This window comes from Plodia interpunctella, chromosome 22, assembly GCF_027563975.2.
Source record: "Plodia interpunctella isolate USDA-ARS_2022_Savannah chromosome 22, ilPloInte3.2, whole genome shotgun sequence".
In the NCBI taxonomy this organism is placed as follows: Eukaryota; Metazoa; Arthropoda; class Insecta; order Lepidoptera; family Pyralidae; genus Plodia; species Plodia interpunctella.
The window spans coordinates 5,184,914-5,199,865 of record NC_071315.1 but is presented as its reverse complement, the minus strand read 5'-3'; the positions used below and the strand labels follow the sequence as shown (position 1 = coordinate 5,199,865).

The 14,952-nt window shown below is 39.8% G+C and overlaps 2 protein-coding genes across 2 annotated transcripts in view; one reads left to right on the top strand and one right to left on the bottom strand.

Annotated features, from left to right (window-relative positions):
- Positions 1-374: 374 nt before the first annotated feature.
- LOC128680005 (uncharacterized protein) overlaps positions 375-14,952 on the top strand; it is an 18,443-nt gene continuing 3,865 nt past the window's right edge. The window contains exons 1-20 of the mRNA XM_053762645.1: positions 375-657; positions 1,501-1,659; positions 2,171-2,306; positions 3,393-3,480; positions 4,284-4,458; positions 4,894-5,105; positions 5,815-6,012; positions 6,491-6,725; positions 7,265-7,352; positions 7,831-7,984; positions 8,526-8,752; positions 9,403-9,540; positions 9,989-10,120; positions 11,072-11,285; positions 11,930-12,331; positions 12,557-12,734; positions 13,069-13,281; positions 13,627-13,717; positions 13,919-14,058; positions 14,655-14,750. Coding sequence (XP_053618620.1) covers positions 618-657; positions 1,501-1,659; positions 2,171-2,306; positions 3,393-3,480; positions 4,284-4,458; positions 4,894-5,105; positions 5,815-6,012; positions 6,491-6,725; positions 7,265-7,352; positions 7,831-7,984; positions 8,526-8,752; positions 9,403-9,540; positions 9,989-10,120; positions 11,072-11,285; positions 11,930-12,331; positions 12,557-12,734; positions 13,069-13,281; positions 13,627-13,717; positions 13,919-14,058; positions 14,655-14,750 — 3,316 coding nt within the window. The 5' untranslated portion in view covers positions 375-617. The remainder of the gene's footprint in view (positions 658-1,500; positions 1,660-2,170; positions 2,307-3,392; positions 3,481-4,283; positions 4,459-4,893; positions 5,106-5,814; positions 6,013-6,490; positions 6,726-7,264; positions 7,353-7,830; positions 7,985-8,525; positions 8,753-9,402; positions 9,541-9,988; positions 10,121-11,071; positions 11,286-11,929; positions 12,332-12,556; positions 12,735-13,068; positions 13,282-13,626; positions 13,718-13,918; positions 14,059-14,654; positions 14,751-14,952) is intronic.
- Positions 13,455-14,952, bottom strand: part of Nsun2 (NOP2-Sun domain family, member 2) — a 17,348-nt gene continuing 15,850 nt past the window's right edge. The window contains exon 14 of the mRNA XM_053762648.2: positions 13,455-14,039. The gene's annotated coding sequence lies outside the window, so the exon portion shown is untranslated. The remainder of the gene's footprint in view (positions 14,040-14,952) is intronic.

The window sequence follows — 14,952 nt, the reverse complement described above, 5'->3', positions numbered from 1 at the left end:
TCCTTTTGTCTGGTAGGGCTAAAGCACTGGACCGACTTTGATGACATTTGGAATAGATATAATTAATGACTGCAGGCAACAACGAGTCTATAAATAATCTTGGATTATTACATTTGTCACAGCATGTCGCTTGTGACCTTTCAGAAATTTGAAACTTCAACACTATCTTGTTTTGTTTCAAAAAGACATAGCCTTGATTTATTATTTACAGATTAATTATTTATTTAATCGGTTTATTTTACAAATCTAAAACTAAAACGTAAAACTTTTTGTTCCTAGAATTCCTAGATGGCGTTAGCTTACATGCGCCGCCTGCTAGCCATGATGGCTGAATTTAGGCGCGAAAGTATTGATTTTCCGCATTTCCAGCTCACTTCGTCCTACACTTACACAATCGACAATCAGTTATCTAAAGACTATTAATAAAAATTATTTTTTTAATTATGTAATTCGTCTAGTTCTAATAGTCCTCTTTTTTTTCTTTCAAAATGCTGAGATGTGCAAACAGGAGCATCAAAGAAAATAATAATTTTATTGTGTTGTTTTAATTTTCAAAAATGGAAGTTAATTTATTTTTTAACTTAAAAATACACAGATAGTGATGAGATTTTCGGAAAATGCCAAAACGTATTCCGTTTCACGTCGTTTACGCAACAAGTAAGTATTCACAGTATTAATTATATATTTTTTTTGTAATCATAATTGCTATGAGCAACCGGTCTTTTAATGTCTTTTATCTGTCTTTACTGCTTTTTTAGGTGGTGAATTTTTTATTTTATTATTTGAAATTGTAATATTTTTTATTAACTTCCAAATTGTAGTAGGTATGTATATTTGGGAATGAAATCAAAGATATAGTTGGAGGTTAAAACTAAATGCCTTCTTATAAATTATATAAATACAAATTATTCATACATAGGTTTTAATAGATGTAATAAACAACATATTTTGTTTGGTGCTGTTTAATTAAGGGCAGAATAACAACTTATCTTTGATTCAAGTACAATCAACAGCACATCTCGGTGATCATGCTTACATTCTGTCCTCTGTACTTATTTAGATCTATATTTTTTCTCGAAAACCTAGCTATAGCAAAGACTTGCGTGACTTAAGTTCTAGCCGAGTTCTAAAATATGATTTATAGCACTGTATTATCAAAGATTCTAGAATAGCGTCCAATTACTACATGTAATATTTAATGTCTGCCGCCTTCGATCGATTTGTCTGTCTATATTTTTCTAATGAACATAATATTGCGACCAATAGACGACTGGAATGTATCAGCAACTTGTACTGTACTTTGTTTTTGTTATTGAATTAATGAATTTTTTTTTTTTCGTGTGCCGAATGAAAAGTCATGTTTACATACTCGCGGTTTTGGAAAATGTGCTATAAATGAAAACTACTCACTGTATCTCATTAAAACCAATTTTCTTTGTGTCTATTGAGATGCATATAATTTCATTATACATTTTTAACACGTTCTCGTGTTGATTCCAGGTGAAGACAGCTCGTACCCAGCATGTGAGCTGAACTCCCAGGGGCCGGCGGCGCGCGGCTGGCGCAGCGTCGGGCCTCCGCCCCACGAACTCCTGCTGCGACTGACTGCAGTCACCAACGTCCACAAACTGCAGCTGTTGGCGCATCATCAGCTCATACGTAAGTTTCTTTTTAATTATGTCAAAATAGAATATATTGAGTGCGTTTCACCTCAATCATTAGACTAGAAACAAAAATCAGGTCTAGGGCGTTACACGCAAACTCGTGTCTTTTCACTATTGCCTTGAAGATCCTTAAATTATAGGATTCGGTAATATCGACGACGTTTCTGAATAAAAATATCCTTTCGTTAGGTAGGATGTATCATTCGAAAGAGTTACCTTTCCCACTTTACGTGGGGTCGGTACAGCATGTCAGTCTTTTCCTCTTCTTCCTGTCTGATGTCGATCTGTTACATTCCTCTAGCTCCTTCCTAGGCAACTGACAGGCAACAATATCATTCACAAGTAGGGTTGACGTTAGGCAGGTGGGTGGTTGTAAAACTGCCGATTCTTCAAATTATTAAGGTTATTTTTTACGCTGATCCCGAATCGAGATGAAAAAAAGAGACAGAAAGAAAGACAGACGGGAAACTAAATGAAAGCATGTCAAAGAGATATGTTCCTTCCAGCGGCGTGCGTAGAAGTCTTGGTGTCTGGAGGGTTAGTATCCGAAGGGGCGGCCACACCATGCGGAGCCACGTACACCAGCGTGGGCAGAGTGACGCTGGCCAAGCCAGCACCACAGGCCAGGACCAGGGAATTAAGGTGATGAAAGACTATTCTAATTTGTATAAGGGTATTCTCACACGACTCCAGACGCGGACCTCACGTCGCACGGGTATCTATTATAACCGGCCCCCCACCCTCGGACAAATAGTATACGTGCCGAGGCGACATGCGCCATGTGTAAATCTTCTAATTATACAGGGTTACTGGTATGAAACGCAAAACCTCCTAAAGACTACTTGAGTACATCAACACAAGCAACTTTTATTCTACGACTTTTCGTGATTCGTAGTTTTTTTTTCATATAAAAAAATACAATCTAATTTGCGATTCTACACATCTTAACTCTATGTAATAGCAAAGCAACACGAGACAGTACAGTAGCGTTATGCAGCGGAATCGCACATAGGGTTAACGGTTTATAGAAACGACATTAAAACTAAAAAAGTATTTTTTATTTATTTATTACGTTTAGACCGAAGTCGTAGAACGAAATATGTTAGTCTCTTACCTTATGCAGCTTTGGAAGGTTATGCGTTAGATATCAGTAACCCTGTTGATATAAGAACAGGGACAGGGATATATGTGTGTAGTGATCTCATGTGTTTAATAATAAATATTTTTTACCTATAGCAATAAGGTAGCTGTAGCTAGTAGTAGTAGCTAGTAGTTTGTAGCTTAATATCATTTAATTTAGAATATGACGTGAAAAAGTGCCTGTGAAGGCCTAGTTTCTGAATAAATGATTTGATTTTGATTTCGTAGACGATACACTTTTATTTCATTTATTGATAACTTTTCGAAGGCCCTTATATTATTAAAAACACCAGTGAATAAATTATAATATGAAAAATTATGGTAATGTCAAAGCTTTCAAACACAACAATAAAATCACACCTTTTTGAACTCGTCCAAACGATCCATATTAAATAATACTCGAGCGTGACGTCACGTCGTGCTTTCAGGAAGATGTTTTGACAATCTCGCTAGTGAAAACGTGTCGCTGAGTTATGACCATTTTGGCTGCTGTACCACGAGTGTTTTGTATGTAAAGATCTAATATAATCTGTTTGGAACGGTCGAATAAAATAAATAGTTAATTATTTATCTATGTATTAATTCTAGATCAGCAGCATTACCAGAACCAACTATAGCCAGGTTCGTGAAGCTCAGGTTGTCAGGCCCGCATCCACCGGCGAACGACAATGATCAGGTTAGAACACTTTTCTATTGGTTCAAATTAAGTATAGGATTATACAGGTTATATATATATATATATATATATTACTATAGGAATTACAGACACTGAGATATTACTAATACAGGTTATATATATATATATATATATATATATATATATATATATATATATATATATATATATATATATATATATATATATATATATATTACTATAGGAATTACAGACACTGAGATATTACTATAGGAATCACGAGAAACATTGCTGGCTGACATTATCAGCAAGCAACTGCGTGTCGAACCACCAGCAAGCTGAAAGACCTCGGTGCTATATCGGTGGCGTCGCTGAACTGAGTTATTAGCGTAAGAAGAAGAAGAAACTGGAAATGTGCAATCGCGTGTAGTTCCCGCCTAGAACAGTTTATTTCTGTAATATCAGTTCCACACTGTCGCCAAACTCAGACACATAACGATGCGAATGCGCGAACCGAGCATTGCGTAGTTAGTATGAGTGCTTTTATTTACCGCGATGAAAAGCCAGCAATGTACCGAATCCGTCAAAGTTTGGCAAACTGTTCGACGACAATGTGGAGTTGGCATAATACTTTAGAAACAGAAATAAAAAACAACGTTCAAAACACTTTATTCGGTTACCTCAAAAGTCAATAAGCATGGCCTAATGGCGCACGCAAGATCAGCTTCAAACGAAGGGACTCCTCGACGCTTTATTGCTATTGGTCATGTATTTTTGTCACGCGTTGAATGCAAAAGATCTCTCACAAACAATAAAAACTTTATTTTAAATGTCATGTTCAGGTTGCGCTCATGGCAGTGAATGTTCTCGGCGAGGAAGTCGAATCTGACATACCGGCGTCCAAGACCGAACCTGCGTACTCTCCGTACGATGACCTCGCGTTTGTCATGTACGTGGACAATGAGATAGCTGACTTGGTGAGGAGCTTGGATGAGAAGAAGAAAACTGCTGTGGCTGGTAGGAATATTTTTTTCACTCCTCATGCTCGATATTGTAATTGGTTGTGTGGTGCCTAAAATTACGATTTTCAGCTCTAAAATCTGGATAAATAGGGTTTATAATAATGATCTAAATAATAATTAATTATCTTGAAGTCGTACCTATTTAGCTAACAATTTTCATGAGATCAGAATCTTTGACAATCTTAGAGGCGCATTGGTAAAGAGCTTGCATCTGAATCGAGAGGTCCCGGGTTCTATCCACGGTCGGGTCATGATGGAAAATTATATTTTTCTGATTGGCTCGGGTCTTAGATGTTCATCTATATATGTATTTGTTATAAAATATAGTTTCGTTGAGTTAGTATCGCATAACACAAGTCTCTAACTTACTTTGGGGCTAGCTCAATCTGTGTGATTTGTTCCAATATATTTATTTCTTATTTACACACAGAGGAGCGTTTCGAATATGCCCGCCGTCTAAAGTCCGCTGGATCCGCCCTAGCGGCCGCCGGTATCCGCATCGGGAGGTGGCGGCTAAGGAAAAGAACAGCTGCCGCGAGAGACGACTTCGAACTGGCCAGGAGAATGCGGGACAGGATCACTGATGCGTTAGTTGGAGTTAAGGAGGACCCGCAACTTTGTAAACTATTTGAGGAAGATGGGGTAAGTACAAAATGACGATCACCACAAAATGATTTACGTTCGCCGTACGTTTCTTCTCTAAACCAATTGTCGATGGGTTTTTCAACTTATCATCAACTCAAGTGTTAGCGCCTCCAGCAAATGACAAGATAATTTTGCACTAGTAAGGAGATAAGGTAAGCCGACGACCGTGCTAAATGGAGACGAACAAATAGGAAAGCTCCGCTAGGCTCCGACGCTCAACGGCTGAGGAAGGAACCGGGAAAACGCTCAGATGAGAGAGAAATTAATAGGGATAAAAAGATCCGCAATCGAGTCTGTTGTTAGAAGGATCGGAATGAATAATAAATTTTAATGAATTCGGTGGCGCAATGGTATAGTGCTTGCCTCTGAACCGAGAGGTCCTGGGTTCGATCCCCGGTCCTGATGGAAAATGATCTTATTCTGATTGGCCCGGGTCTTGGATGTTTATCTATATATGTATTTGTTATAATATATAGTATTGTTGAGTTAATCCACTAACACAAGTCTCGAACTTTTTTTGAGGCTGGCTCAATCTGTGTGATTTGTCCTAATATATTTATTTATATTTATAATTTGGAACCGGTTTACGCCGGTGGCCCATTGAAGGCGCGGTCACCAGTGTTGTCACACGTGCGTTTGATAATTAATGATCATTAATCATTAAACGTAATTTGACATAAAATAAATCAATATTTTGTCCGTCAAGCCGGACCCACGCAACGACTCGTCAATGCATCAAGAATACGATTTCTCCCACCACCTGTCCCCGTCCGCCGCGGCCGGCTCGCTCAGCCTCGAGCTGCCGTCCCCGGCCCCCGACCCCACCCCCGCCCCCGCCCCCGGCGACTACAACACTCACTACTACCACGAGGAAGATGATGCGAGAATTGACAACTTACCCACCGTAAGTATAATCTAAATTCAACTTTCAACTTTTTGGAATTTGAACTAAATACCGAGCATATTTTACATAGAATTTCAAGAAGTGACACATAGTAACTTTTACTTTGGACATTTACATACTGCGCCGACTTATAATGGAAAGTTGAGAGAATGGAAGAATGACAGAATGAATGTAAGAATGAACTCTTTATTGTACAGTACACCATAATAATTACAGAAAACAGAAAATAAAAGATGTACTTGTATTTAGTATTTTATCAGGGGGGACTAAGTAAACAATAGCTTGACTTATTGCCATAAGGCATTCTCTGCCAGTTAAACCTCGGGGCCAAACAGAAAAGGGCAAAAATGGTTTACAAATTACAATAAGAAAATTGTATGTACAGTCAACAGCACGTCAACCTTCCCAAATTCATTGCAAACTCGCCAATAGAGGTTTATGCAGAGTAACTTGACGTGACCGTACTTATCTTCCACAGTCACCAGTACAAACTGTTCAAGAAGATATTCAACCACATTCTATTCATCCTACGAATCCTATCCAACCTTCATATCCCGTCCAAGCAATGTATCCCGAACCTGCGCCGCCACCTGTAGAAGAGAAAGTGGAAGCTCAGAAGAAGATAGAAGAAGTTCAAAAGAAGACGGAGGAGGAAGAACTGAGGAAAGAGACTGATAGTCCGCGAAGAAGCATTACGCCAAACGCAGCCAATGGTAAACTTCATCCCACTTGTGAAGTAGTTTGTTCGTTCGATCTTCCGTCTGTTCGTTCGTTTGTTATAAGCTTTATCTACTCAACCAATCTTCTTGAATTTTTTTATGAGTACGGAAAAGGACATTGAGTACCTTCATTAAAATCCTATTATTCCCGTGACAAAGAGCCGCGGGAGAAGCGCGCGCTAAGTTGGTTTTCGTTTTTTAGATCAGTTATTTAAGGAATCAGTTCTAAAGAGACTGAATAAATTAATGAAGGATTTGAATGAATGAATGAATGATTTATTTATAAACTTGCACGTATACAAAAATAATTTACCAGTTGGCTCCACACTAGGCTGCAAGCCTGTCCTGTGGCAGCAAAAAACAGGTTAACAATGTTGATTTAAAAAGCCAATGACAATAAGGTTTATTATAATCTATTGAACTATAAAAAAATAAATGAGAAGATAAGGATAGACAAGGTTTTTTTGACAATCCATTCTCTCTCTATGTCCCGATTTTTCTTCACTGAATGAATATCCAACTAACATTTCCAGGTACTTTAGTTAGGAGGAGGAATAAGAGTGCGGGTCCCAGATCTACATTCGAAGCTTACGAAGAGAGGTTACTGCCAGCTTTAAGGCAGTAAGTTAAGCTTCTTTATATAGTCCGGGATTTGTTTCGCACCATGTTACACACCATAACCTGTGCCTGAAAAGGTCTAAATCTATATAATAAAACTGTAATGTGGCCATGTCTGTACATATAGGAGATGTTACAGAAAAATAAATTTGAGGACTCTGTGTACTAACCACAGATTAAATAATACCCCAGTAGTACTAACAGAAGCCAAAACAATTTATTTAGAATTTTTTGTCTTTCTGTTCGCGCAACATGCAAAAACTACTGAATAGGATTTGATGCGATTTTCACAATTGTATAGCAGATGGTCTAACTTAAAATCTGGTATAGGTTTCATCGCGTTACGTTGCTTAGAACTCGAGATATTATCATAAGATAATGTATGAGCGGACGCACGTAATAAACGCGGCCGAAGCCGTGGGCAAAAGCTAGTTTCTGAATAAATGTTTTACCTTAGATTGTTAAAACCCCCGTCTTGCAGTTCGCACACAAACGAGTACCTGCGCGAGGCGCGCGACCCGCAGGAGGAGAGCAGCGCCTCGCAGGGCGCGGCGCGGGCGCCGCCGCCGCACAAGCTCAATGAGCGGGAGCGGAAACAGGCAGCACTGCCTATTGTCATCTTTGGATACCCTCTGGTCAGTTTTGGAGATACATATCTTAGCTTTAGTAGTCAGTGTCCTCTTCGAGAGGGTGCTATTTATCAGAGGTTGCAACGATTGCAGACTTCCTGCGACCATCGCGACGTCGAAGACTTTGAAACGTGAGCTATAAATGAAATAAATAAAACTACTAATTAATTTATTTGGTAATCGTTTTACAAACATTATAATTTGATTAGCAGTTGTAATAAACCAAAATCAAATTTTTTAAATAATTATGAGATGAAAAATTTTTTGTATCGAGCGAGAATTGAACTCACGTAAGTACGTCTCTTAACCACTGAGCTATCAGGACCATGCCAGTTCTCGGCCGAATTAACTCATTTTCAACTAGCCGCCCCGGCTGCGCTCGGGTAACACTATACTACAAAAGTTGCCTATGTCAATCCAGAAGGTTTCGTCTACCTCTGTACCAAATCTCATTACAATCGACCCAGTAATTTTTGAGTTAATTCTTTACAAACAAAAAACATTTTTTTAAATCTTTATAATATTAGTATGGAGTATGGATTTTCAGGTCGAAAAGTTCTACTCCAAGAACTATCTAGACAAAGAAGAGGGTCTGGCTCGCCTCCGCGCGGAGCTGACGTCACCATCCAACGGAAGCACCAAGACTTCCCCAAACAAGACCGCTCGAGCTGCCGCCATGTTGTTACAGAGGACTCTGAGAGACAAGGTGTTCTCTGTCTACAGCCAGACCAATGAAGTTGTCAGGGTGTTGTTCCAAGAGTTCGTGCCTGACAGGTAACTAATTGAAACTAGCTGCGCCCCAGGGCTTCGCTCCCGTGGGAATTTCGGGATAAAAAGTACCCTGTGTTATTCTAGCTTATATTCTACCCGTGTACCAAATTTCGTGACAATCCGTCCAGTAGATTTTGCGTGTAAGAGCAACAAATATAAATAAAGACATGACATCCTCACAAACTTCCACATATATAATATTAGTAGGATCAGTTAGATGCAGCAGCACTTTATCATATCACGATATTACGGGACACATTTGTTATTAACGTCTTTGGAGAAAAGACTGCGGAGAAATTTGTTGCGCCGCTTTTTCTTCACCTGACCTTTGGAAACAGTAGACTTAGATTTGAGTAAATTTTAAGTGATGTGTAATCACCATGGAATTAGTAGGTACTCCACTTACTAAATCCATGGTAATCACATCATACTAAATTGAAAAGAAATTTAAATTTGGTGTCATTTTATAAATCACGATTTTCTGTCGTAGTTCAACAAAAAAGTCAGTCTTCTTTAAAAACATGCAACGGATGCAAAATCTGTCTTCTTTTAAAATATGCAACGGATTTTGATGCAGTATTCACGGTTATTTAGACGATTTATTCCCGAAGGTTTATAGACGTCGCTAGATGAAATAGAAATAATAATTTCAGGGTGTGCGCCGCAGAAGTGGGTCGATGTTTGGAGAAGCTTCTCCCAGAGTTGCTGCGGGCGTGCGGCGACCCCGCGCCCAGGGTGCACTCCACAGCTCAGCACACTGTGCTCACTGTCGCCGAGTGCCCTATAGTCAGGTCAGGCTTCGTGGGAGTCACAATACAATTTATTTCTTTTTTTTTGTTTCATTCTATTTATGTGATTTAATTATATCTATAACAATAATGTGACGTAACGACCTCGGTGGCGCAGTGGTAAAGTGCTTGCCTCTGCACCGAGAGGTCCCGGGTTCGATCCCCGGTCGGGTCATGATGGAAAATTATATTTTTCTGATTGGCCCGAGTTTTGGATGTTTATCTATATATGTATTTGTTATAAAATATAGTATTTGGGGCTAGCTCAATCTGTGTGATTTGTCCTAAGATACTTATTTATTTATCCACATATAAATAATATACCTTGGACTTCGCGGCGTCACAGCCTTGAACGAAACCGGGAATATGAGGAGATGAGAGAGTGAGAATCATCAAGAGAGAGAGAGAGAGAGAGAGAGAGAGAGAAGTGTGATCCGTATCTGTTTCGTAGGAGCCTCCACATAATCCCACAGCAGCTGGTGCGGCCGGTGGCGGCGTCCATGCATCCGCGGCTAGCGCTGTCGCGGCTTCAGATGTTGGAACAACTTATACTGAGCCATGGCATTTCCACTGACAAGAACAGGTGAATACTCCATAATTTTCATATGAATTTAGGTACACTTGTACATAATGTATATACTAACAGCGACTTCTTTTTTATAATATGTTAATATATATACATATTGTAAAAAATGGGGTTTGTAGGGGGTAATTTTGATTTTGGAACTAGCCAAAAAATCTATAAAACTCTAAAAAGTCATGTCAGCATATATATTTTTATTACTTTCATATTTTAGTCATAATAACTACTTTAACAGTTGCTAAAAATTACTGAAATTTGGTCTAACTTAAAATCTGGCATAGGTTGAATCACGATGCGTCGGTTAGAACCCGAAATAAAGTTTTAAAAGTGGGCCAAGTCGAATGTTTCATCGCTCGTCGAGTTGGTATGCATTGGTGTTTCAATCTGTGTGCTTTGTTTGTCCATACGTATTTATCGCGAACAGCCAGATAGATGCGGCAGAAGTCTTTATTTTATAATATGTACAACATTTACACTCAGCCTTATTGGGCACGGAAGTGAGCACCCCAGTGGGCAGCACGAGTATGTAAATAGGTTATTCACGCTGTCACTGCTCATGTCACAGCCGCTGCCCGGACACAGGAGTGGAGTAATGAAAAAACAATTACATTTTTAGAACTTTATGAAATGAAGCAGGTAATATGGGATGACTATACTGATCAATCAGACATAATGCTATCGAACCAGTATCCTCGACAAGATCGACGTCAGTTATTTTTGCGAGTCGATAAATAAAGAAGAGAGAGGGAGAGAGAATAAGAATATGAAGGTTTAGTGTAAATGCTCACTCACTCGTTATTACCGCAGAAGTATTTAGGGAAATATTTCCGGCAGCGGCAGGAGAAGTGGCAGTGGGCTGAGTGTGAATGGGGTTAAGGATACGGAAGGATTTTTATGAGACAGAGACAGATATAGAGAGAGAGAGAGAGTAAGATATATAATAATCCCCAGCGGCCTGACGGTCCGGCGACTGGCGGAGTGCGGCGCGGCGGGCGTGCAGCACGCGGCGGGCGCAGTGCGCGCGGCGGCCGAGCGCGTGCTGCGCGTCGCGTACGCGCGCAGTCCGCGCCTCGTGCGCGCGCAGCTGCCGCCCGACGACAGCGTCACGCGCAGGAACCTCATCTACCGACATCTGTTCCAGCAGTTCGATAGGATGGACATGCAGGTATCCTAGTCTGATGCGGGATCCACATTGTCTTGTCGTCGTTTGACAAACTTTGACGGATTCGGTATCTGTTAGTTTTTCACAGCGGTACATAAAAGCTTTGTTCGGTTTTCACCGATAGATAGTGTCGGGCGACTAGTCTCTTAAATGTTTGTAAATAAAAATGACGCAACCACACAACGAACGCTAATCGAATTTAATTATATAACTCCTATTCACAGTCGAGTCGGTTAAATTTACTTCTTACGCGAACAGTGTTTGTTTTTTACTTTTTTTTATATTAACATGTATAAATAAATAATTGGCGAGGCAGCAAATAACGATGTTTTTTTTTTTCGAAAATTGCCAAATAAACCAGTCTGGCGAGTTCGGTATACTTTGCTTGTTTTCCATTGCGGTAAATGAAAGCACTCATACGAATTACGCAATGTTCACGCATTCGCGTCGGCATATGCCTGAGTTGGGCGACTTCTGACAGTGGACAGACGAAACGGTTTCATCAAAGAAAATGTTAAATGACAAATTATCAGTAAAATGAATGGTATAACGAAGAAACTGCGCTAATCGTTGGATTAATTGCGCTAATTGTGTCGACTATTCGACCATTTCATGTACCAAATTAAATTTATATTAAATTATTACAGAAAATGCTCAACCAAGCGCCAACCGAAGAGCAACTTCTAAACGGCGACGAGGCAGACCAAACAGAATCGATTGACACCGCCAGCGTCTCCCAATCCACTCGAAGCGGCACCAGCGGCATGACGTCATCATTAATGATGTCGTCAGTGGGCGCCACTTCTTCCTACAGCATCAAATCTATGTCGTCCAGCATTAGTGGCGTCACTTTAGCACCTTCGAGTATAAGCAGCCATACGACATCAAGAACGAAGAGCAGCTTGAAGAAATCTCCTACAAAACGCTACACGCCTAGTAGGACCATCAAGGATTTCTCAAATTATGATATTGGTTATAATAAATTGAGGTTGGATAGCGCTGTCAGTCCGAAGCATTCGCCGAGGTCGATGGTTTCTGCTTCGGAGAAGGTAATTTTTAAATTATCTTTAATAGATTTTTTATAGTATCAAAAACGAAGGGTAAATTTTTAAAAATTAATTAGTAGGGAGATTCTAACAGACATGACGAATCTTTGATTATTCCTTTTAGTGCAATATTGTATTTTTTTTACATGAAATCTTTAAACAAATAAACGAAATCACGAAATCTAAAACGAACGAATGTCATAAAACCCCGTCCATTAATTCTTCCAGGTGCATTTTGAAGAAAGCCATGTTGACGAAGTAGTATATCGTCGTACTAACAGAAACTCTGAAAACCGCCACTCCATGATACATTACGACCACGACCCGACCAAACCCCAGCTCAAAGAAAGACCGGTGACTGTGTATGAGCCACTGCACTTGGACTACAGAGATTCTCCTTCTTTAGGTAATTAATATTACTGTCTCTCTCTCGTCTCATCAGAGAGAGAGAGAGATCATACACGGATGTGGGGCTTGGAACCACGTGGTCTGCTTAAAAATAAGCCGTGAAATTTAATAGATTCGGCTGTGCTTTTGCAACTACCTGCCTGACTCATGCCTCTTTGGGAATGCTGTTTTTACCTCTCTGCTGTGATATTTTTTTGTAGTTATTTTAGTCTTACGATATGCACTTCATTCTGAAAAGCAGTTGTAAAAACTATAGCATATTTATTGCATGTTGTAGAAGTAATACCGAATCGTATAAGGATATATACAATTCTTGAATTATGTTCATTCAGGGTCACCAAAAACATCAAAGAATGACGTTCGTAGCATGGATTCTCTCCCGATGGATTCTCCCAGGAATTCTGACAGTCGAAGTCTGGACTCCCCGAAAGTCAAAGCGGAATACTTTAGGGAGAGTGTCCTGGAGTCCCCTAAACTTGTTGCGGGTTTGAGGAATCTACACTTGGATGATAGTCAGATGGATGAGAGCGGATATTATAGTCCTGGTAAGTTCCTGAAAAACTTGTATCTAAATTGACTATTGCAAAAGTTTATAGTTTTGACTTTTGACACAATTTACTATTATCATTTCGTTATTATCGTGGCCAAATATTTAATTATACTCTCATCCTCGCTTTCACTGGTTATAAGTGAATCTCTTTTAATAACAAGCCATAAAGAAATTGCTTTACAATTTTATTGTTATAACAGACATACTGGTGTTCCACAAGGTGGAATTCTATCGCCTTTACAGTTTTCGTTTTGCTTTTCTTGGCTTTGAGAAGTAGTATAAAAAAATATTAAAAAAACAGATATTAGCCGACTTAAGTTATGTAGAAAAATTTATTTAGGTCGTAAACAAATGGCGACAAGCGCTGAGCACAATTACGAAGGGTATGAAGCTGGTGCTATAGATGGAAGTGATACTACCCCAGAGCCTGTGTGAGTATATTTATTTTTATCTTTCTAAAAGAAAATATCTAATACCTTTAGAAATATTATTTCACTGTACTGTATATCTTTTCAAGTCCAACATTTCTGAATCACTCCAGCTATTTTAACTTACTCCCATGTCAAGTGCAGTGAGTAGCGCGTTTGGTTGCATTCGTGCGTCGTGTATAGTTCAGTCGGTGTCTGGTCTAGCACAAGATGCACGTGGTGCGGCGCGCGCGTGCAGTGCGCGGCGCTGGAGGCGCACTACTGGCGGCGCTGCGTGCTGCTGGCGCGCTGTGCGCACTGCAGGCTGGCTCTGGAGGCCCGCGTGCTGCACACGCATTTGCTTGGTAAGCTCAAGATCTTCAAAGCCGTTCAACTATTACGTTTCTCAAGATTTTTTTATCCCCCCTCTCCTCAAGATTGCGTTACGTAATATTTTAACGGCCCCAGTCGCATTCCTCATGGCCTCAGCCATAAGGATGAGGATGAGAAGCAACCCTCAGGTTGTAGTCGTTACGTGCCTGAAACACGCTCAACAACTTTCTTGGCATTATTGATGAAGTGGTTTGCCATTTGCTATTTGATAATCAACCAAAGTGCAGGTTTCTTCGCGATGTTTTTCATATGGTCGATGAGAACTACTAATACATGAGTCCAATCGATATACTAACTCATGTGCACGAGTAGGATTCAAACCTGGGACCTTTCGGTTCACAGGCCTTAACCATTACATTACCACCACCACCATAAGATCTTATGTAAAACTTGTTTATACCAAAGACTTTTCAAGGCTAGTATGAAGATGGTTAAGTTATTTTTTTTTCTACAAGCTTTTATTGTCGTCAGAGAGATCTTGTGACAAAAAAACCCATTGAGAAGTTCGATCTTGCACCATCAGGTTATACTTATCGTCGTTTAAGGTGTTTTTGTGTTATGTTTGCAGAAGAATGCTCAATGAGCGAAGGGTCGTGGAAGGCGTGCAGCAGATGCGGGGCCGCGCTGAGAATAGACGAGAGCGACTTTCACATCAATTGCATACGTAAGTTTAAAACTATTACATACTATCTGTTTTTTACTGTTTGTGTAAGTCTTTGGGAGAGGCCTATGTCGAGCAGTGGACTTCTTGTGCCTGAGATGATGATGATGATCTGATTTTTTTACTTCGACCGCGAAAATATGTATCGGGTGCGTATGTGAAACTTTCAGAGAAAAATTAAGAGCTAAACCGTGGTACAAAGGTC